We start from the raw sequence: 21,938 nt of genomic DNA on the forward strand, positions 1-21,938 counted from the left end.
AACTACTGCAAGTTACATTATGACTGTAACATAACAAGTGATAAAATGCCTTATACTGAGTCAGACCCCTAGCTCAATATTTTTAATTTGCAACAAAGACAATAGTATTGCACCACCAACATCAAATGGCTCATTCTGGAGTGACATATATTGATCAGCCATTTTATCTACTTGCCAGAATGTGACTCCTGACTTTCAACAGAACATTGTAATGATATATCTGTAATTGTTTACCTGTGTTATAGTCCCAATAAAATCTGTAAAGCTAATTGTTGATTGGTTGTTCCTCTGGTATTAGCAACATTGACTGGCAGCCACTCTCTGGTTCTTTCCTACCCAGTTTTATAGCCTTGAGGGTCCCCTACCCCCTCACCATCAATTTTCCCATCAAAATGCCCCAAGGGGCTTTTTAAAGGCTGTGATTTCCTGTCACTGCCTGTTTAGGGCAAAAGATCTTTGCCAGGCTTGTCACAGGGGAAACGTGGCTAGATATGTTTATAAGCCATAGGCCAGTAGCACTAAGAAATAATAAGACAGCTATTGTCCTTGAGCCCTGTGCACATTCATCTCATGTGCACATTCAGCACATGGAGAGAACTTCTGAGTACACATTGTGCTTGTACAAATTTTCACATTTGATAATGGAAAGGAATGTAATTTACCTTCCCCTTGTAAGTACCTACTAGTAGGAAAAATAAATAACTGCTTGCTAATGTTAAGACCCTCTCCACATACATGTACACCTTAAAAACAGTTTCAGTGTCACTGATCACAAGGGTCTCCAATACAAGAGATGCTGTAGATTTTTCTTGATAGTTTGCTTATGCTTTATGCTTTGGACGGGTTCTGTGAAGTTGTCGTGGATGGAATTCTTGCCCTCAGCACAGACTGATGAGCAAAACTTATGTCTGGGAACAGTAGTGACACTCATATTATGCAATGTTATGACTGCTGGGCTGTCAGATAAACTCTGCATGTTTTTGTCAAAAGTACTATCTATTCTTTCAGCACTATTGCTTAGCTTTCAGATTTGCTGTTGGGTATAAGTAGGGTCACATTCAGAGATTGCAACATCTTTAGAGAAAGTTCTACACATTTTATGAAATACAGTAAGATCAAAAAAATAATTTGTTTGTGTTATAATAGGCAGAGAGGATTTTTAGCATATCAAGTTGGAGTTCTGTTAACCGTTGTTACTGTCAGAAACCATAGTGCCTAAGAGAGAAAGACAGATAAAGCTTTGGTTGATTCCATTGCCCCCAAGTGGCACATTTTGTTGTTGGAGCTTTCAAAAATGCTATTTGGGGAATTTAAGTTGCCTCTTTAAACCTGGCCTTTTCTAGATGTGTAGAAGTCCTACAATCAGATTGCTGGCTGGGGTGGGTGTGGTCTGTACTTAACACACTTGGAAATGGCCAGGTTTCATAGAATCATAGAGTTGGAAGAGACCACGAGAGTCATCCAGTCCAACCCCCCTGCCATGCAGGAATACACAAACAATTTGGTAGTGTTGTCCTTCAAGTACAGTATTTAACAATCTGTATGATGTGGTTTTGCTCCATTTGATGCTGCATTACTTTTCTTCTTTCCACCTGCACATACCCCCAGCAACATGCCTACTTCACTTACCCTTCAAATACTATGATTGTCTAAAAGAATGGGATAAAACTTGAAAAGCTCCTTCAAAATTTCCTTCCAAAAAAACTTGGAAAAATAACTAGATGAATTACTTGTTATAGCAAAACAGTTTATCATTACTTGTTATAGTACTTTTGAAATGTTGCTCCATTATGCTTTGGTTAATACCACTCAACCCACCAATAATTGATAATTTGTTACTTCTCATCTCTGATCACATTTATGTCATTGTGGTGTAACATCATAGAATCGTAGATTGAATTACATCAATGTAGCAGAGGCACTGTGGCCAGCCAGCACAGCAGGATCTCAGAATTAGCCTTTAAATCTGCCTAATTGTTAATATTTAATCATATTTGGTCAATTTTATTTGACACAAGGCAGATGACAAGATATCTAAGAGCCTTTCACACCACTATGTTATGATTCCATTTTAAATGCCATTGTTCCAACCCAAGGAATCCTGAGATTGGGAATTTAGGGAGAAGCCTTTAGACTCCTCAAACAGGGAGCTCCTCTGGTGCCTCTGACCAAACTACAAGTCCTAGCATTCCATAGGAGGCAGACATAGCTGTTAGTGGAACCACAGTGCTATGATCATGTAGTGTGAAAGGGTCCAAAGAAACTGGCAAAACATAATATGTAGCAAATTAACAATGGACCTATTTAATCCCAGTCACTGAATTCCTGGGAGAAAAATGAGATATGAAATCAATGAATCAATCAGCCTTGTGTAAATTCAGAATATGGTGTGTCCTGAATCATCCTATTCTAGGGCAAATGAGCTCTATGCTAAAGGGCCCTTACCATAAACACCTATGTACTTTTCCTTTATATTCTGGTTTGTAGTTCAGCTGTTACTATTGAGAGATACAGGAAAGGAAGAACTCATGTGTTATATATCAGGAGTGGGTAAAGTGTGCCCTTTCAGATGCTATCAGACTGCAACTCCCAACATTACTTACCATTGGTTATTCTGGCTAGGACTGATGAGATTAGTGGTCCAACAATTTCTGGAGAGCTACATGCTGTTCATTTCTGAATGAGATGATCAGTGAGGAATGGGATTGAGTAGAGGGTTCGTCTTTCTCTACTGTGTTGGAGAGCTGAATGTCAAAGTAAACGAGATACTACGAAATTTGTAATTAGATGGATCTTTTATATTTTCTTCCATGGAGCAAAGAACAGCTTCTTGTGGACAGGAAGGGTTGAGCTTTAAACTGGAAAAAATAGAAGAGGTAAAACAAGGGTGGAAATTATGCATACCTTCCAACTGTCCCAGTTTGGTAGGGACCATCCCAATTAATCCCCCCAATTAATGTTGTTCTACTTTTTCAGCTGCTTTTAAAATGTTCCAGTTTCTTTCTCCTCCACTTTCTCCTTTTGTCTTCTACTTACTTTAATTGTTGCAACCTGAGTTCAAAGTGCAAAACTAGTTTGTACCCCATTAACTCAGTGGGAGGACAGGAGAGGAGGGAGCAGAATCTTGCTCTTACATGTGTATTCAGGCAAAAGCAAACTGCTGCAGCTTCTTTTAGCTTGTTCTTTCTCCTTAAATTTTTTGCCATCTTTACCATACTCTGATGTTGCTTGGTCTCATTTGTTCTGTTTTTCATCTGTGAAATTTTGGAAGGTGTGATCATGTAGTGTTCCAGAAATTGTTTGATCCCATCTCTCATCATTCATCACTATTGGCTATTTTTCTGGATCTTTTCATTCAAAAAGATCTAGAAGGCCACTTAGTTCATACTCTAGTGTAAACTCTTCATTTCCAGTACTGCAGCACTGAAACAAATTGTGCAGCTCCTTCCATAGTTACCACTGATGTAAAAACAAACCATAAGCCTTCCGATCACAGATCTCCTAATGCAACACTTTCTTTTGCCCTGAGATTAAGCCTTTAAAATTGTTTGGTATCATGTAATTGTTACTGTATCACTGTTTAGCAGCAATAACAGCAGAATGAGTTGCACACTTTAAAAAAAATTCCATATGCCTCACAATAAATATTTCCCAAGAAGCTAATAAAGATCACCACCCTTCAGTTAGCTTCCCTGTGGTTTCAACATAAAGTTGTTTTCACCTTTTCTTCATTGCCAGAATACCTAACTTCCCTGACTCCACATTTGCTTTGATATTCTTTTCTGTTTGTGTTTTTGCTGTTTTTCCTGCTAATGTCCACTTTGATCATCACTTCTGCCACACTGTCTTCAGAAGACTCTAATTGCCATCTTAAACATCATCCGTCCGTTCACACCTCTTACTAGCTGCACTTTCTTTTCCTGACAATGAAAACTGTAGTCAAATAATCAAACATCATTATTTGCATGTCTAAGATGAAGAGGCCTATGAATATAGCTACAGGAGAACAGAATGAGGATATTGTAACCTCCCACAGCATAAGAATTCTGTGCCCCAAAATGATATTTTCCTTCCGCCCGCAAATTTTGTGCATTGGAGTAACTTAAAACTTCAGTTGAGGATTTAGAAACACAGTAGCCCCTCCATTTTCATGGGAGATCCGTTCTGGACCCCCCCTGCAAAAACAGAAAATCACCAGTATTCAAGCCCCAATGGCTTGAATGGCAGTGCATGCCATGGATACGCACCCCATTTTGTCCCCTTCCGTTTGCCAACTGCAAATGAGTGAGGGATGCGGATTCAAAGTCCGCAAAAACGGAAGGGTGACTGTATAGTTTAGGAATCCAAAGAAGAGAGGCAGGCAAAGTCACCAAGAAAATATGAATACAATAAATAGAAGAATCCTATATATGAAGGGTTTTCAGTGTTTCAGTCTGCAGTTGTAGAAATTTGGAGACTGAAGGAAATTTTCACGGGTGGGGGTACATGATTCTTTTCTCAGAAGGCTCTGCTCTCGTTTTTCTCTCCCCTTTCCACAGTTAAACTCCTGGAAAGTTTCTTTCCTTACAGGGGGCTGATGCTACATATTTCCCCCCACCTCATTTTCCCTCAAGCCAGAGAGGCTTAACAGTGGTTCCTCCTAGGCAGTCTCCTCTCCTGGCAGCTTACAGGACCAGACCTGCTTAGGTTCAGCAGAGAACTGTGCCATCTGCCTTCAGATCATTTAGTTAAAAAAAGAAAAGAAAAGGAGAGTGGCAATTCAGATCTTAAAGACTGTGGAACAGACAACAATGAATGATTAAATATTTCTTTGAGAATATTTGTGCATGAACCTGGACTCCATAAATCTGAGGAATAGAGGAGGTGGGAGAGAGAGAGAGAGAGAGAGAATAAAAATATTTGGAAAGCATTCCAGTTTTAGTAGGCAAACAGTACAACAGCCACAATGCCATAATGAATTGTGTGTCAGTGGTTCACTTGCCTACAATGGGGTGCCACAGGGTTTTGTCCTGGGTCCCATGTTGTTCAATATCTTCATCAATGACTTTGATGATGGAATAAAGGGCATGCTTATCAAATCTGGAAATGACACCAAATTAGGAAGTCTAGCCAATACCCTAGAGGACAGGATTAGGATTCTAAATTATCTTAACAGGTTATAAAGCTGGGCCAAAACTAACAAAATGAATTTCAACAGGATGAAATGTAAGGTACTACAGAAAAAAATGAAATGTACAGATATAGGATGGGTGACACCAGGCTCCATAACAGTGCATATGAAAGTGGTCTAGGAGACATAATAGACCACAAGCTGAACATGAGTCAGCAACACAAAAAGACAGTGGTGTTTATCACACAGAGGTTTTTGCAGCTCAGATCTGACATGACTGCAGGTCCAACGATGCGAATTCACGTTATAACATGAATGTTTTATCAGACACGATTCCTTTCTATGGGAGCTCCTTCCGTGGCACTTCCGCAGCAAATCCAAAGTGATTCCTCATTTTGGTGAATTCGGTAAAAAGTGAATTCACAGAATTCACATTCAAGCTCACTTCAATTTCATTCCAAATTGATCTGGTGTGGAATGCAACTTTGCTTCCATCCCTGTACACACCCCAAACCTCCAAAGAGGCAAATTTCCCATGATGCTGTGCTGCAATTTTGCCCCAATTGCTTCCATTGCTCGGCAGGGTAGATGACAGGGATGGAGGGAATGAAACAGGAGGCTGGGGGAGAGAGATGGGAGCAACGGAGGGGGCCATCGGAGGCTGGGGGGAGCAACAAACTCCAGTTCCCAGAATTTCATAGACTTGAACCAAGGACCCCACAACAAACTCCAACTCCCAGAATTCCATAGCACTGAGCCAGGACAGTGAAAGTGGAGTCAAACCAGATTATTTCCCAAGTGCGGATGGAACCTAAAAGAAGGCAACTGTTACAAAGGGAAGAAGAGTGGATTGGATTCAGGGAGGTGGTACTTTAGGGAGCATGGTGAATAATTATAATAATTATAATTAAACAAACAAAAAATTGTTTTTAAAATAATAGTAACAACAACAACAATAATATATTTAATAATAATAATAATAATAATAATAATAATAATAATAATAATAAATTAGTTTGCTGAGGCACCAGACCTCTCTGGCAGAGAAGGCTCAATGTCTCAGGACACTACAGTTCCCAGAATTCCATAGCACTGAGCCAGGACAGTGAAAGTGGAGTAAAACCGGATTATCTCCCCAGTGCGGATGCAACCTATGAGAAGGCAGCTGTTAAAAAGGGAAGGACAGTGGATTGGATTCAGGGAGGTGGTATTTTAGGGAGCATGGAGAATAAGGGAAACCGGATCATTTCTGCAATCCCCCAAAATGGGTCTCCTTCAGATCCAAAGGATTTACTTCCAAGTAAACCTGCAGCTTCTACACTGATTATTTTGCAGTTAATAATAATAATAATAATAATAATAATAATAATAATAATAATAATAATAATACCTTAATAAAAATAATAAATGGATGGGGGCTCTGACATGAAGGATATATAAAGATGTCGCTGAAATGAATGAGGAGAATCACAGGAAGATAGATATAGATGTAGCTGAAATGGATGGGGGCTCTGATACGGAGGACCCATTTGAATTTGGTTGCCAGGAATGGGAAAATAGTAGGGAGGAAGAAACGTGAAGCTGTCATTCACGTGAGACTAGCATTCACGTGAAAGTGGAACCAGGCTCCCTTCTTAACCCCGGAAGTGCAAAGGTTCAGGATGCGTTCAGACCCCCACTGAGCATGTGCAAGGGTCCCAATTTGAATAGTTGAATCCGCATGGTATGCACCGGTGTGGTAATACAATGTGCACTCACTCCGCTTTGCATGAATCCGCATCATGTGACTTGCCTTGGATTCGATTCCCCTTCGATTCAGAAGGGCATTGGAAGGGCAACCAGGTGTGATAAAACATGTGCGTTATAATGTGAATTCGCATAGCTGAACCAGGAGTCACCCCGGATCTGAGCTGCAAAAACCTCAGTGTGATAAACACTAGTGTGATTCTAGGCTGTATCAATAGGAGTATAGAGTCTAGACCAGAGGTAGGCAACCTTTTTGAGCCGGGGGCCGGGTTGCTGTCCCTCAGACAACTGAGGGGCCGAAGCCGGGGGGTGGAGCTTCTGCCCTCCGGGGGTGGGGCTGCGTGCTGGGAGTGGAGCTTCCACCCTCCGGGGGTGGAGCCGCATGTCGGGGGCGGAGCTTCCACCCCCCGGGGGCCAGGCCTCCTCCTCTTTGCCGGCCCCTGAAGGGGCCCCAGGCCCTGTCAGAGGCCAGGAAAGAGCCAGAGGGGGCTGCCAGCGCTGGAGGCCTCCCCCTCTTTGCTGGCCCCGTCAGAGACCAGCAAAAAAGCCGGTGGGGGCCACCGGCGTTGGAGGTCTCCCCCTCTTTGCCGGCCCTTTTGCTGTCGCTGGGGCCCTCCAAGGGGGTTCCGGCGGCGGCAGCGGGCCTCTGGGAGGCCCTTTTGCCATCGCCGGGGCCCCTGGAGGGCCCCGGTGATGGCAACGAGCCTCCCAGAGGCCCGCTGCCGCCGTCGGAGCCCTGTTTGAGGGCTCCAGCAGCCGCAGCGGGCCTCAGCGAAGTCTCGTGCGACCTTTCTTGTGGTCGCTCGAGACTTCGCCTTTCGGCCGCCGCCATTTTGTTTTTCAAAATGGCGCCAAAGTCTCATGCGACCTCGCCGCCATTTTGAAAAACAAAATGGCGGCACCTGGGAGCCGGGAAAAGCTGCGATCGGTGGCGGCGGCAGCAAGGGCAGGCAGCGGCCGGCCGAAAGGCCTCTGCGGGCCTCATCCAGCCTGTCTAGACTGAAGGAAGTAATAGTACCACTCTATTCTGCTTAGCTCACGCCTCTCCTGGAATACTGCGTCCAGTTCTGGGTACCACAATTCAAAAACATTAACAGCCTGGAGCATGACCAGAAAAGGGTGACCAAAATGATGAGAGGTCTGGAAACCATGGTCTATGAAGAGTGGCTTAGGGAGCTAGGTGTGTTTAGCCTGGGAAAAAGAAAGGTAAGAAGTGACATGATAGCCATGTTTAAATATTTGAAAGGATATCATATTGCATATGGGGCACGTTTGTTTTCTGCTGCTGCAGAGACTAGGACAAAGAGCAATGGACTGAATTTACAGAAAAAGAGATTCCACCTAAATATTAAGAGGAACTTCTTGACAGTAAAAGCTGGTTGACAAGGGAACACTTGTTGGAGTGTGATGGAGTCTCCTTATTTGGAAGTTTTTAAACAGAGGCTGGATAGCCATCTCTGGGAGTGCTTTGATGGTGTCTTCCTACATGGTAGGGGGTTGGACAGGATGGCCCTTGTGGTCTCTTCCAACTTTATGATGCTGTGATCACTATCTACATCAAAACTACATCTCATAGAAGGATAGCACAAAGACAGAAGAGTAGCATGAAGGGGTTCTGTACATATAAAGGCTTGCGCTGCTCTTCCATTTATTTAAAGAAACACCACACTTTCTCAGATCTGAGGGAATGATGGAATACCCACTGGGATAATTCCAGAGATTAGGGGTGACACTGTTTAGACCCGTGGTAAAATGTGAGTGAATGAAACATGGTGATTCCATATTAACCTCCTAGAGTGAAAGCAGCCTATGGCTCATTTCTGACCTTCAAGTTGCTTCTTCCGTGTTCAGCTGTGAGGAAAGCACCTGTCAAAAGAGGCTGAAGACAGAAATGCCATGTTGGCCCATTAAACAAAAAGGAAGACCAATTCTGCTAACTGATTCCTGAAGTTCCCTCCTTGTTCCACTGCATCTGTCTTAGAAAGTTGAGATTTCATGGGATTACTACTTCAGCAAAAACAACCATAGCATTCTTTGGCAAGTTATCCATGGCAATATTTGCTTTGGAACAAGAAAGTTGTACTACAAGACCTTTGAGTCCTTTCTAACTCTTCAAGGATGAGCCATTGGAAAGAGGGGATGTGAATAGACATTCTTAGGCATCTTATGTGTTGAAGAATAAATACCTCTCCCAAATAGAGGAGGTGTTGGTCATTGCACATTTACATTAAATTAAGTGCATGAAAATTGAAATTTGCTGTCTTGCTCTAATGCTTGCATTAGTGGTCTATGACTTGATTCCCAGCTTGGCCATGAAACTGATGGATGACCTTGGACAAATCACATGCTCTCAGCCTCACAGTAAGGCAATGGTAACCTCCTCTGAACAAACTTTGCCAAGAAAACCCCATAATAGCTTTGCCTTAGAGTTGCCATAAGTTGGAAATGATTTGAAGGCATGTAACAACAAAGTATTATAAAAGCCATCTTTTCCCCTCTCTCCTTATTTTTCTCTTGTACATTTGAACAATATTACCTTTAATCAGATCTTATATCTCTGAAATTTACTTGCATACTTGATAAGCACACCAACTTTGTCGCATATTCATATTTTGTCATGGGTGCACGCATGCATATGCCTTACACTTGTAACACAAAACCTTCCCTGGCAAGAGAGTTTTGAGTAGGGTTTGTCTTCTTCCCTCATTGATAAACTCACTGCTGGAATTCCCCTCTATGCATTGAAACAGTGCTGAGCTGTGGTGATTTCTGCCTGCAGCTTCTTCGCTTGTGGAAGCTCGCGTGACTCCAGTGTATCTTGTAGAGCATAAACAAAGCCAAAAACAGAAATGTGCTCTAATTATAGCTGGTGAGCTTTGCAGTGGGTGAGACTCTAAGGTGCCTAAGAGTTCCCATCTTTTACCCCTCTTTCAGACTGCTCATCATGGGTGAGACTGGAAGGTTTCCTAGAAGCAGAATATTGTCATGTATAAACATTTGATGAGCTAAAGCGTGTGATGGTCACTGAAATCTTGTTTATGAATCTGTGCTGTTTTAATTGTGTGTTGTGACATACGTTGTATCGTTTTTATAGTTTGTTGTGGCCCACCATTTAAAATGAAGATTGGCATGTTAGAACAATTAACCAAATAAATATATTAAATAAATAAATAAACTCCCAGCATGGTTTTTCTTCCCAGTAGTCTCAGGCTGCGTCTGCCCTGAAGAAATAGTGCCACTTGACTCCACTTTAACTGCTGTGGCTGATTGCTATGGAATTGTGAGCCATTTAGTCTTCTTTATCAAAAAGCTCTGGTGCCAAAACAAACTACAAATCTTAGAACTGCATAACATTTAGCCATGGCAGTTAAAGCAGTGTCAAACTGCATTATTTCTGCAGTGGAAATGCAGCCTTAGACTCAATAGTTAGCTGCTGCACTCTGCCAGTAAACACTAAGTGATCCTAAGTATGACCGTTTACCCTTCCTTACAGAGCATAGTCTCCTGTTGAAGGGCCAGTCCAAGTGCAGTTTAAAGGATCATTAGAAGGGGGTCATGGACCTTGAAGTTGCCCATCAGAGCTACCAAGCAATTGGACACCAGATTGTGCAGGCACATCTATGCATATCAGATTGGATGGGCATATTGGGCAAATGATTGTCCTCATTTTTTGTGTATAAAGTCTTTTCTTCTCTTCAATTTATGTATGGAACTACTACTATCAGTCAGCAGAAGACTTCAAGTAAGCTCTTTCAGAAAAAAAGAGACTGAATGACTGGGGGTGCAGCTACATTGTAGCAACAATGCAGCTTGGCTCCACTGTAACTGTCATGGCTCCATCCTACAGAACCCTGGGATTTGTAGTTTTGTCACCAGCACTGTTTAGCAGAGAAGGCCAAAGACCTTGCAAAGCTACAAATCCCAGAATCCCACAAAATGGAGCTACTGCATTTAAAATTTTGTCAAACTGCATTATTTCTACAGTGTTGATGCACACCTTGGTAGGAAGTCTTATATGAAGGGAGAGGTTACATGTAGGGGTATCAGTTGGAGGTGACATAGATGTAAAGTAGATTATATTCAGGGGAGGTGTGGCTGAAATACATCCATATTCTGAACTGGGTCTATCCTACACTGCTTTGGCAGTTGTTCTCCAACAAGGTCTTGGGCAGAGAAAGCTTTCACAGCATTTTTTAGCTGGAGCTGCCAGAACTTGAACCTGGAATTTTCTGGATGTAGAATATGTACTCTGCCATGGGGCTGTGGCACCTCTTCTGGACAAGACAGTGCACTACAAAGACAGCCCATTTTTGGCTACTGGCATTGCCTCACATTCTTATAGACTCAAATATCTTGTGTATACCTATGTGCCCATGCAAAGCATAAAATACATACAGGCATGCTTCCTCAACCAGTGGCACTGAACCACTGAGAAGAACCTTGCACATATGGTGATGAACAGCTCTGGGTCCAGTTTCAGATGGTTGATCACTCTGTAAATGCTTTCAAATGAATGTGAATCACCTGTCCTCTGTTTGCCCCATTCATTCATGTGCAGCTTTTATAAACTCCCATTGCAAGCTCAATACAAGGTTTGTGTATGAAGAGGCATGTTTTGCTACATGCTGTCTTTGCTCTATTAATCTCCTATACTTCAGAATGACAACTGCATTGTAGAAAGGAATCGTCCTTCCTTTTTTGTACCCTGTTTTTCTACCCAAAGATCCATCATGCTAGTGCCCTCTTTGGCCCAAATTAAAATTTGTGCAAGAGGCAAACCTGTCTGGGTGTATTCATGCATGAACTGAATGTGTGGTATGCGTGAACTGAGAATCCTCTACATTCTGAGAAACAAGTTGATTCACTCTTCTTGAAGTATAGTAAGTTTGGCAACCACTATTGTGTGATATAGCATAGGTGATACGGTTGGGGTATTGGATGCCCCTTTCTAAAACAAATAGCCTGAGTTCCAACACATCATTTCTCTTTCTCAAGGCAAAACCTAGATATGATCCATTATTTGCCATCCCAGTTTGTCTTAAAACTAAAAGCAGTTGCATTGTGTGATGGGACTGTGGAATGTGGGCAAGTCCATGCATTTTCTTCAACTTAACTTCACTCCAACTTCTCACTCCAACTTAATCATGGAGGGGGAAAGAAGTAGGTTCAGTCAAATACCTTTCTCACCTCCTGCAGCCAAATGGGTTTGGTGGAGCTGAATGAAAGGTTGTGGTCTTGCCATGGTGTTGTGGCCTGTCTACACACACACACAAAATAATCCTGCTTTTAACCAAATAAAAATAGTCATTCTAGGACATCTGACCAAGGATTGCCTATGTCACATGTTGTTTGGCCCTTAAAAATACAAAGTATGTTGTCTGGATAAGAAAGAGGCGGCCTTCTGACTTCCCCTCCTCTTCTGGCTGATAAGAAGATTGATATCCTTTGTTTTCAGACAAACAGGCAGCTTTATATATATTTATGCATTTCCAAATTTCCTTATCTGATCATTTAAGGCCTATGAATATATAGTCCTGTCAGACAAGTGGCATTCCTTCCTGTGCTTCGTGATCAGCTCCTTCTAGGTATTTCTCTCTATATGCCTGCTGAGAAGAGGATTGTGGCTCACCTCTTTACCTCTGTCCTATCCTACTTGCAATGGAAGGAATAAAACACAGCACAGCAATATCTGCTAAAACCTATACTGAAAACACAGGCTAGGTTTGCTGTTAGGTCACTTATGGTGAGTAGAGCTCTCCTAAAGATGGTTAAGCAATATATGTTTCTAAACTAGAATAAATTTGATCGTCTCTTATGGGGTCACTGGAGTTTGTAGGCTGGTGGATTAGTAAAAACTGGTCCAAGCCTGGACTAGTGACTCTTACAGACATAAGCTATCACAAGTAGCATAAGACATCAGGAGTCTGGGGAAATTCAGGGGAAATACCAATCAAAATCTAAGCTGTGTGTTCTTCCCTTCTTCCGTGACACTCCTGCCTGAGCACGTGGGGAAAAGGCCAAATGTTTGGTGAGTCACCCTGGAAGCCACAGCTCTGCACCTTTCAAGTTCAAATCCACAAAACACCTTATTGTTGTTGTTGTTGTTACCTGTTTCATCTAACATGGTAAAAACACTCAAAGATGCACAGTCCTGTCAAGGCAGACATCACTGGTCCAATAGCTTCAGGCAGACTAGGATTACTCAAAATCACTTTGTTTTGGCTTCATTCTGTGGAATGTTGGAATATGGAGTTTGGTGAGAAACTGGGAATTCTCTTTTTGAGTGCTTTAGTGCTGTAGTTTTAGGGAGCCCTAGTGGGGCAGTGGTTAAATGCCTGTACTGCAGCCACTCACTCAAAACCCTAAGGTGGTGAGTTCAATACCAGCCAGGGGCTCAAGTTTGACTCAGGCTTGCATCCTTCCATGGTCACTAAAATGAGTACCCAGCTTGTTGGGGGCAGTTAGCTTACAGTTGTAAACCGCTTAGACACTTTAGTTCAGTATGAAGCGATATATAAATGAAGCTGTTTGTTTTTGTTTTCTGTGAGCTGGGAATTCTAAGCACCTGGCAAAACTGCAGACCTCAGGATTCCCTAGGAGAGACATGGCATTTTTCTCCTACTTTTCAGACCTAGCCCCCCACTCCTGATAGGTTAAAATAAAAATGGAGAACAGTAATAAAAGTATTACACATTTACAAATTTTAAGCAGTGCTAGCCTAGGTACTGTAAAAGAACCAGATGCTGTCCAGTCTGGGAAGCTAAATATGGTCCATCCTGGTTAATACTTGGATGGGAGATCACCGAGGAATATCAGGTGCTGTGGGCTATATTTCAGAGGAAAGAACTGGCAAAACTACCTCTGAGGTTTCCTTACCTAAGAAAACCCTATGAAATTCATGGTGTTGTCATGAAACAAGCGACTTGAAGGAACACACACATAATCCATGGAGCACCAACTGCCTGTCAAAATAAACTAGGTTTATACCAAATCTACTGGTGAATATAGGTGGGTCACATGAAAAGGCCCTGGCCTCTGATGCAGAAAGACCAGAGAGTGACTGAAAGACCAAATTAAGGTAAAGCCATGCTGAAGAAAAAGTATCACCAGCCAAGGCAAATTTTAGATATTTCAAAGTTCTTAAGTTCCTGGTTTTTCAGATGCTTTTAAAATGTTCCAGCTTCTCTCTTGTCTTCCCTCTCCCCCCACTTAGTGTACACCTTACTTCAGTTGCTGCAAACTGAGGTCAAAGTGCAAAAATAGTTTGCACTCCATCAATTCAGTGGGAGGAGAGGTGACAACGTTAAATGCAGCATACGCTCTTTCTTGCAGGTTTCCGGGAAAGCGCTTTTGCCTATGCCATTGCAGCTGCAGGTGTAGTGCATGCTGTCTCTAATGCCTGCTCCCTGGGCAAGCTGCAGTCCTGTGGCTGCGACCAGAAGCGTCGAGGGGATGAGGAGGCTTTCCGAGTCAAGCTGCATCGTCTCCAGCTTGAGGCCATGAACCGAGGCAAGGGGATGATGCACGGAGTACATTTGGAACACATGCCGGCTGAAGCCCCTGGCCTACAAGACTCTTGGGAATGGGGAGGCTGCAGCCCTGATGTGGACTATGGGGAGAAGTTTTCCAAGGACTTCCTAGATTCCCGGGAGATCCATCGAGATATCCACTCCCGCATGAGGCTGCACAACAACCGTGTTGGCAGGCAGGTGAGCTGAAAGTAGAGTCAGGGGAATGGGGAAAGTCAAGGCTTTCACCTTGCAAATAAATACTTGGAAGTTTCTGTTGGGTGCCAGGGAGGCAGGAAATAAAGAGATTGTGAGTGCCAGCTCAGTATCTCATCCAGCCCATTGCCCCAAGAGAGTTTGTGCTAGGCTGCAATTACTAAGGGATGCTCTCTGCTGGTATCTTGCAGTTGTCACTTTGCATGTGAAAACAATGAAAGGCAGCTCACCAACATTTGGGGCAGTCTGGTGCAGACCTCTGTCACCCAGGGGATGCTGGGCTTGTCTTCTGCCAGTGGCCAGTCCCTACCTAAAGCAGTCTCTGAGACCATACTATAAGCGTAGCCTGCTTCTCAGGAGAAGTGGTGTCAATGTGATGACATTTCATCTCATCTTTGCAGAACTGCTCAAAGTCACAATTGTGGTAATGCAGAAGTGTGGAAAGTACAAGCAAATGGTGGTCCACTTGCAGAAAGAAAACCCCACATGGCTGTGAGGAAGAAGAGGGATTTGTGCCTAGACCACATTTCTCATGTACCACAGGTACATGCCTAGACCCACATTTCAAAGCCTTGTGTCCTGCTTTTTTGTCAGAATTCTCGACAGGAAACAATAATATTTCACAACCATGATTCTGTTCAGGGAAGCCCAGAAACACCTTGGTCAAATGACTCCATGTGCATAATCAGTTAATATGGATCTCCCTCAGGCATTCTCTTGATTTAACCATATCATTCACTGGCAAAAGCCACTTTTCTTTAGATATTAAAGGAATGCCAGTCACCCTTCAAACCTTCATGATGGGAGCGGCAGGCAAAGGAGAGGTATTCTGTCATTCTGAGCCTGTGAGCTTCCTGTGTCATTTGACTGCTCACTCTGTGTAGGTGAAAGCTGAACTAGATGAGATCTGCTAATCCAGTGAGGTAGTTTTGATGTGGCTTGCTGGATCTCTGCTTTTTATAAGAGATGCGCATAGGGTCTAAAAATACAGTGGACCCTTGTTATACGCTGGGGTTTGGTTCCAAGATCCCCCGTGTATAACAAAATCCGTGTATGCTCAAGTCCCATTAAATATAATGACATAGCAAAATTGTGTCCCTTATACAAAATGGAAAATCAAGGTAAATTTATACTTTTTTGGAACATTTTCAAACCGTGGATGCTTAAATCCATGTATAAAAAATCCGTGTATAAGAAGGGCTGACTGTATAGCGTAATTCCTAGAACAGTGGTCCCCAAACTATACTCTTTAAAGGATTTTGGACTTCAGCTCCCAGAATCCCAGACTTTTGGCCAACATGGCTGAGGCTTCTGGGAGTTGAAGTCCAAAATCTCTTAAAGGACATAGTTTGGGGATCACTGATTAGCCCAAGGAAGCAAATTCAACCCTAGAGAAACCCGTTTGCCCTTGTGAGAGTGGAAGCTGACACCTGCACATGTCTGACTTTCACAATCACTTCCTTCAACTCTATGTTGATAAAAACAGCTATTTAAAAAGTTCCAGCTGTTGTCATATTCAGGCACTTTGTTGCATGCACTTAAAATTTTGTCTCTCTAATCAGAGAACTTATTATTAGTGGGCAATATCAAATGTTGTTAACCATAATAATGATCACCGTGACTGCACAAACATCTTGTGAATATACAAAAGTAGTTTACAATCATTAAAGTTCCTGAACCATTCACATATCAGGAAGGGATAATCAAACTGAAGATATTATATAGTTGTAGCTCTGCTATCTGAAAGGCAACTGATGAAGTCAATTCTGCCCCACAAATGTGTATTCTGCAATACTTCCTATCCTTTCAGAGGCCACCATACTCAGTGGCCTGGATTCAGCATCTGCCTTCCATGGACAGAAGGGCTCCTTCCATCTGTGGAAGGCTTTAGATCAGTGGTTCCCAACCTTCCTAATGTAGCGACCCTTTAATACAGTTCCTCATGTTGTGGTGACCCAAACCCATGAAATTATTTTCATTGCTACTTCATAACTGTAATTAAATAGGTGTTTTCCAATGGTCTTTGGCAACCCCCATGAAAGGGTCATTCGACCCCCAAAGGGGTCCCGACCCACAGGTTGTCAACCACTGCTTTAGATCCATCAGAACATTGCCACTGGTACAACAGATGAGGAGGTGATCTTTAAAATTTCCCTCTGCTCTGTGCAGTCTCTCATGTCTGCTGCCAACACAGAAAAATGATGGAGATGGCCCTAAGGCTATAGAGGGTGGATCTATACTTGTAAAGATCACTCCCCTTCTGCTTTTCAGCAATGGAGAATTCTGAGAATAACTCTGCTCAAAAGGAGCTAAATAAAACTTTTTGTTCATTGATAGTACCGGTATATATCCTAAAGTCAACATTTTGCTTCCTGGGGTGACAATTGAATTTTATTCGAACACTGGCAGTGGGGTAAGGTACTCAACAACACCTGAATACAGAAAGCTATTTTAGAGGATGCACTGAGGGGGATGGCTGAGGAAGACGGCCACTGCTGTCCCACAGTGTCTGCTGACTGAAGTAGTTACCTCCCTTTGCCTAATGACAAAGCTAGCCATGGTGTGTTCTGAGATGTAGGTCAGTTCACACAGTAACTCTCTTCTGGAAGAAGAGTTCTGTTGTGTGTTGGAGAAAGCCCTCATCCAGTCAAGGGCATCATTCAATTGATTTAAGTTTGCTTGAAAAAATACAGCTTTGGGTTAATGGCTGTTCCTCATCTGAGCTAAGTTCCAGCCTCTTCACTCCCCACAACTAATAGTTCTGCAAGAAAACCCTGTGGAGTTACAATTACTAATTTATCACTTGCAACTAGAAAGTGGTTTTATAGCAACAAAAGGTAGATGTGAGAAGATAATTGCTAAAGGGAGGAAATGGCAATGAACATCTTCAGTGAAATTCAAGTCTGTCAAAAATTGCTCAGTCATCTCAACCTTATAGAAGAACATATATCTGATGCACTGTTTTTTCTTGTAACATGCAATCAGAAAAAAAGGAGGACTTGCATAGACTTGCTTCCTTTCTTGAGGAGAATGGGGAAGTCTTTGCAGACAGGGAAGGTGTGTGTGTGTATTCCAAGATTTCACTTAGCTGTGCATGTTTCCTTGGCCTGATCCTTTCTTTGGTCAGCTTACACTGCTGTCCCAGAGAGATCTCCATTCCAGTATTCTCAAGGACACTGGAGGAATGAAGACTAATCGAGGTAGTGAAGCAAGATTGAATTTTCAATGATTCAGTGGGTTTAGGCCTTTTATGAATGCAAAAGATACAGCTTGCTTCTTCTCCTTCCATAGCCTCTTTCTGAATCACTTCATGTTTCTGTTATCATCAAAGTTCATGTGTGATTTTAGGGTTTTGTTGTTGTTGTTGTTATGCATCTTTAAGTCATTTTCAGTTAATGGCAACCCTGAGATTACTGTCCTGGGGTTTTCTTGGTAGGATTTATTCAGAGTGCATTTGTCATTGCCTTCCTCTGATGCTGAGAGAGTATGACTTATTTAAGGTTACCCAGTGGGTTTCCCTGGCCAAGCAGGGATTCAAAACCTGGTCTCCAGAGTCATAGCCCAATGCTCAAACCACTACACCACACTGGCTGTCATTATTTTAATAACTGAGTAAAAATACATTGAACTGAGCTGTTATGTCTCACTGAAGTTGCAGGGATGAAAATGCATTCATGCTTATGTTTGGAATGCCATTCCAAACATGCATCTGAGGAAGTACTTTAAGTCTATGAAAGCTCATGCTACCAACTTCTTTTTTGTTCAGTTAGGTCCAAGCCACATGGCACAAATAATCCACTTTGAGACTGCTTTAACTGCCCGGGCTCAATGCTAGGGAATTTGGGGAACTGTAGTGTTTGTGAGACATTGAGGTGCGTTACATACCGCCATAAGGGACGTCCTTAGGACGTCCCATTTTGAAAAAGGGGCGTCTCTTCCAGACGCCCCTTACCCTGTTACGGACAGAGTCCGTAACAAATGGCGGTGGCCGTTCCACACGGCCGCCACCATTTTGATGTAACAGACACTCTGCGTCCACACGTCGTGGCCCGGAAGTGACACCGCGAGTGCGCGCTTTGGCACTTGCGGCGTCTCTTCCGGGTTGTCGGAAGGAGCGCGACTTTCGTGCTCCTTCTTTGCAGCGTGGAGGAGTCGTGCAGTTTGGCTGCTGCGACTCCTCTACGCTGCAACCGGCAGCGGCCCAAGACCGCCCCTTTTGGGCAGTCTGTAATGGGCCTCAGTCTTCTTTATCAGAGAGCTCTAGGGCCACAATAAACTCCAGTTCCCAGGATTCCCTAGCACTGAGCCAAGGCAGTTAAAGCAGCCTCAAACTGAATTATTTCTGCAGTGTGTTTCGGACTACAGTCTCAAAGGTGCTACAAGATTCATTTGCATCCCAGTAAATGATTACCTGAAATAGTATGTTGTTATTATGTACCTTTAAGTCATTTCCACCTTATGGCAACCCTAAGGTGACTCTATCATGGAGTTTCTTGGCAATTTTTTTTTTTGGGGGGGGGGGGGTTGCCATTGCCATCCTCTGAGCCTGAGAGAGTGTGACTTCCCCAAGGCTATCCAGTGGGTTTAGATGGTCAAGATGGAATTCAAAGCCTGGTCACCAGAGTCTTAATCCCAGGCTCAAACTATGACACCACACTGGTTCTTTTACACTACCCAATTATAAGTGTAGACACCGTGCCCAATTATAGCATTTTGATAAGATTTTCACTGGCATGGCTCTTCCCTATGGAATTCTGGGATTTCAGGGATATAGCATTCTTTGCCAGGGCAGCCTATGGCTGTGGGTCAGTCAATTCTACATCCCGCAACAAACTACAAAAATCAGGATTCCATAAGACAGAAATATAGCAGTTAAAGTGGTATCAAACTGCAATAAATTGTGGTGTGTGGATAAAGTCTATAGTACTCTGACTCCACTTTCTCTGCCATGGCTCCATCTTATGGAATCTCGTGAGAGACACAAGAGAAGCTCTCTAGCTGAAATACTCTGTGCAAGAGCAGAAATACACACTGGGCACATTTTCACTTTCATTTTTATAGGTCAAGACCACCACTTTGAATCATGCCGGGAAGACAGCAGGAAGCCAGTGCAGATGTTTGAACAGTGGTATAGTGCATTCCAAACTTTAGAGAACAAGACTACATAAAAATGCAAATATTTTGGGTAACTTAAGGGAAATAGTGTTCTGATTATAGCGTTGTGCACCAGTTCCTTCAGCAAGTGCAAATAGAATACTGTTTAACATGGACAAATTACATAACACAGTGACTTGGTTCAGGACAAAATAGCTTCTTTCTTGATGAATCTTTCACCCAGCATGATCATTTTCTCTCTTACTTTTCTGTCTGTATCATTGAAATATGCCTAGGCATATCTTTAATATGCCTAAAATTTACAATTGATAACATAGTTTGCCATGATCTTGGATTGTTTATCCCCATAACCACATATACCCTTTGGCTGATCAATTTGCTTTACTACATGTGTTCTTGGAAGCTAAGAAAGTCAGGCCCAGTTAGTGCTTAGACAGCCAACAGGGAATAGTAGATGCTCTAGGCTATATTGAGAGGAAAGGCAATGGTAAACCACTTCTGAGTATTCCTAGCCTAAGAAAACCTTGTGATGTTCATAGGGTAACTAATAGTCAACAGATGACTTGAAGGCACATTTGTGTGTAAGTGCCTTCAAACCTCCTATCTCATGAATTTTATAAGGTACAATTTACACAAGGAATTGTCACCGGTGGTTTTGCCAGTTCCTTCCTCTGAAATGTAGCCTAGAGCACCTGGTATTCACTGGGAGTCTCCCATCCAAGTACTAACCAGGACTGATCTTGCTTAGCTTCCCAGATCTGGTTCCTCTAGGCTGCCTTATTTTAGTTTTTCAACAGTGGCAGTTATAGGAAGGAAAAGTAGCTGAAGTATTTGTATGTTACATTGAATTTAGAATAGAATTGAATCATAAAGTTGGAAGGGACCTTAAGGGCCATCCAGTTGAACCCCCTGCCATGCAGGACTAAACAATCAAAGCAGACCCAACAGATGGCCCTCCAGCCTCTGTTTAAATACCTCCAAAGAGAGACTCCACCACACTCTGAGGGAGTGTGTTCCACTATTGAACAGCTCTTACTGTTGGGAAGTTCTTCCTAATGTTGAGGTGGAATCCCTTTTCCTGTAATTTGCATCCATTGCTCTGTGTCCTAGTCCCTGGGGCAGCAGAAAACAAGCTTGCTCCATCCTCAATATGACATGCCTTCAAATATTTAAACAGGGCTATCATATCATCTCTTAACCTTCTCTTCTCCAGGCAAACATATCCAGTTCCCTATGCCTCTCCTCATAGGACATGGTTTCCAGATGTTTCACCATTTTAGCCACCCTCCTTTGGACATGCTCCAGCATCATTTCTGAATTGTGGCGCCCAGAACTGGATGTGGTATTCCAGATGAAGTCTGATCAAAGCAGAATAGAGTGGTACTATTACTTCCCTAGTTCTAGACACTATACTTCTATTGATGCAGCCTAGAATTGCATTGGCTTTTTTAGCTGCAGCATCACACTGCTACCTCATGTTCACCTTGTGGTCTACTACGACTCATAGATCCCTTTCACATGTACTGTTGTCAAGCCAGGTGTCCCCCATCCTGTGTCTATGCATTTCCCTTTTTTGCCCTAAGTGCAGTACCTTAACATTTCTCTATGCTGAAATTCATTTTCTTAGTTTTAACCCATCTTTCTAGTCTACTGAGGTCATTTTGAACTTTGATCCTGTCTTCTGGAATATTAGCTATTCCTCCTAATTTGGTGTCATCTGAAAATTGTATAAGCATGCCCTCTGTTTTATCATCCAGGTCATTGATAAGATATTGAACAATACTGGGCCCAGGACCAAACCCTGTGACACCCCACTGGTCACTTCTCCCCAGATGAAGAGGAGCCACTGCTGAGCACCCTTTGGATTTGACTGTTCAGCCAATTGCAAATGCATCTAACAGTTGCATTTTCTAGCCCACATTTTGCTAACTTTTTTGCCAGAATATTGTGGGGGGTTCTATCAGATTTGATCTAGAACTCATCATTATCACTATATCTTATGCAAAATCAGCTCAAGTTAACACCTCTTGGATTGCTTCTGTTGTTCCTGCAATGCACTAGGCAGTGACAACATCCTAGTTTCCTTGCTGAGCTGTACTTGGTCAGGAAAAAGCATATTGTAGTCTTGAGGCTTGAATATGCCTCAGGGAAAACGCCCAGCTCACTGGTGGAACATCTCTCTTCCCATGTGTTTACAGGGGCTGGACTTCATGGGGCCATAATTGCCTCTCTTACCTTTGCCA

At 42.7% G+C, this 21,938-nt stretch overlaps 1 protein-coding gene across 1 annotated transcript in view; it reads left to right on the forward strand.

Moving 5' to 3' along the window:
- Positions 1 to 21,938, forward strand: part of WNT10A (Wnt family member 10A) — a gene marked incomplete at its 5' end in the record, with an annotated part of 48,588 nt that overhangs the window by 12,317 nt on the left and 14,333 nt on the right. Inside the window, one exon of the mRNA XM_042458712.1 lies at positions 14,189 to 14,565. Within this exon, the coding sequence (XP_042314646.1) occupies positions 14,189 to 14,565 (377 nt within the window). The remainder of the gene's footprint in view (positions 1 to 14,188; positions 14,566 to 21,938) is intronic.

Source organism: Sceloporus undulatus, chromosome 1 (assembly GCF_019175285.1).
Source record: "Sceloporus undulatus isolate JIND9_A2432 ecotype Alabama chromosome 1, SceUnd_v1.1, whole genome shotgun sequence".
Taxonomy (NCBI): domain Eukaryota; kingdom Metazoa; phylum Chordata; class Lepidosauria; order Squamata; family Phrynosomatidae; genus Sceloporus; species Sceloporus undulatus.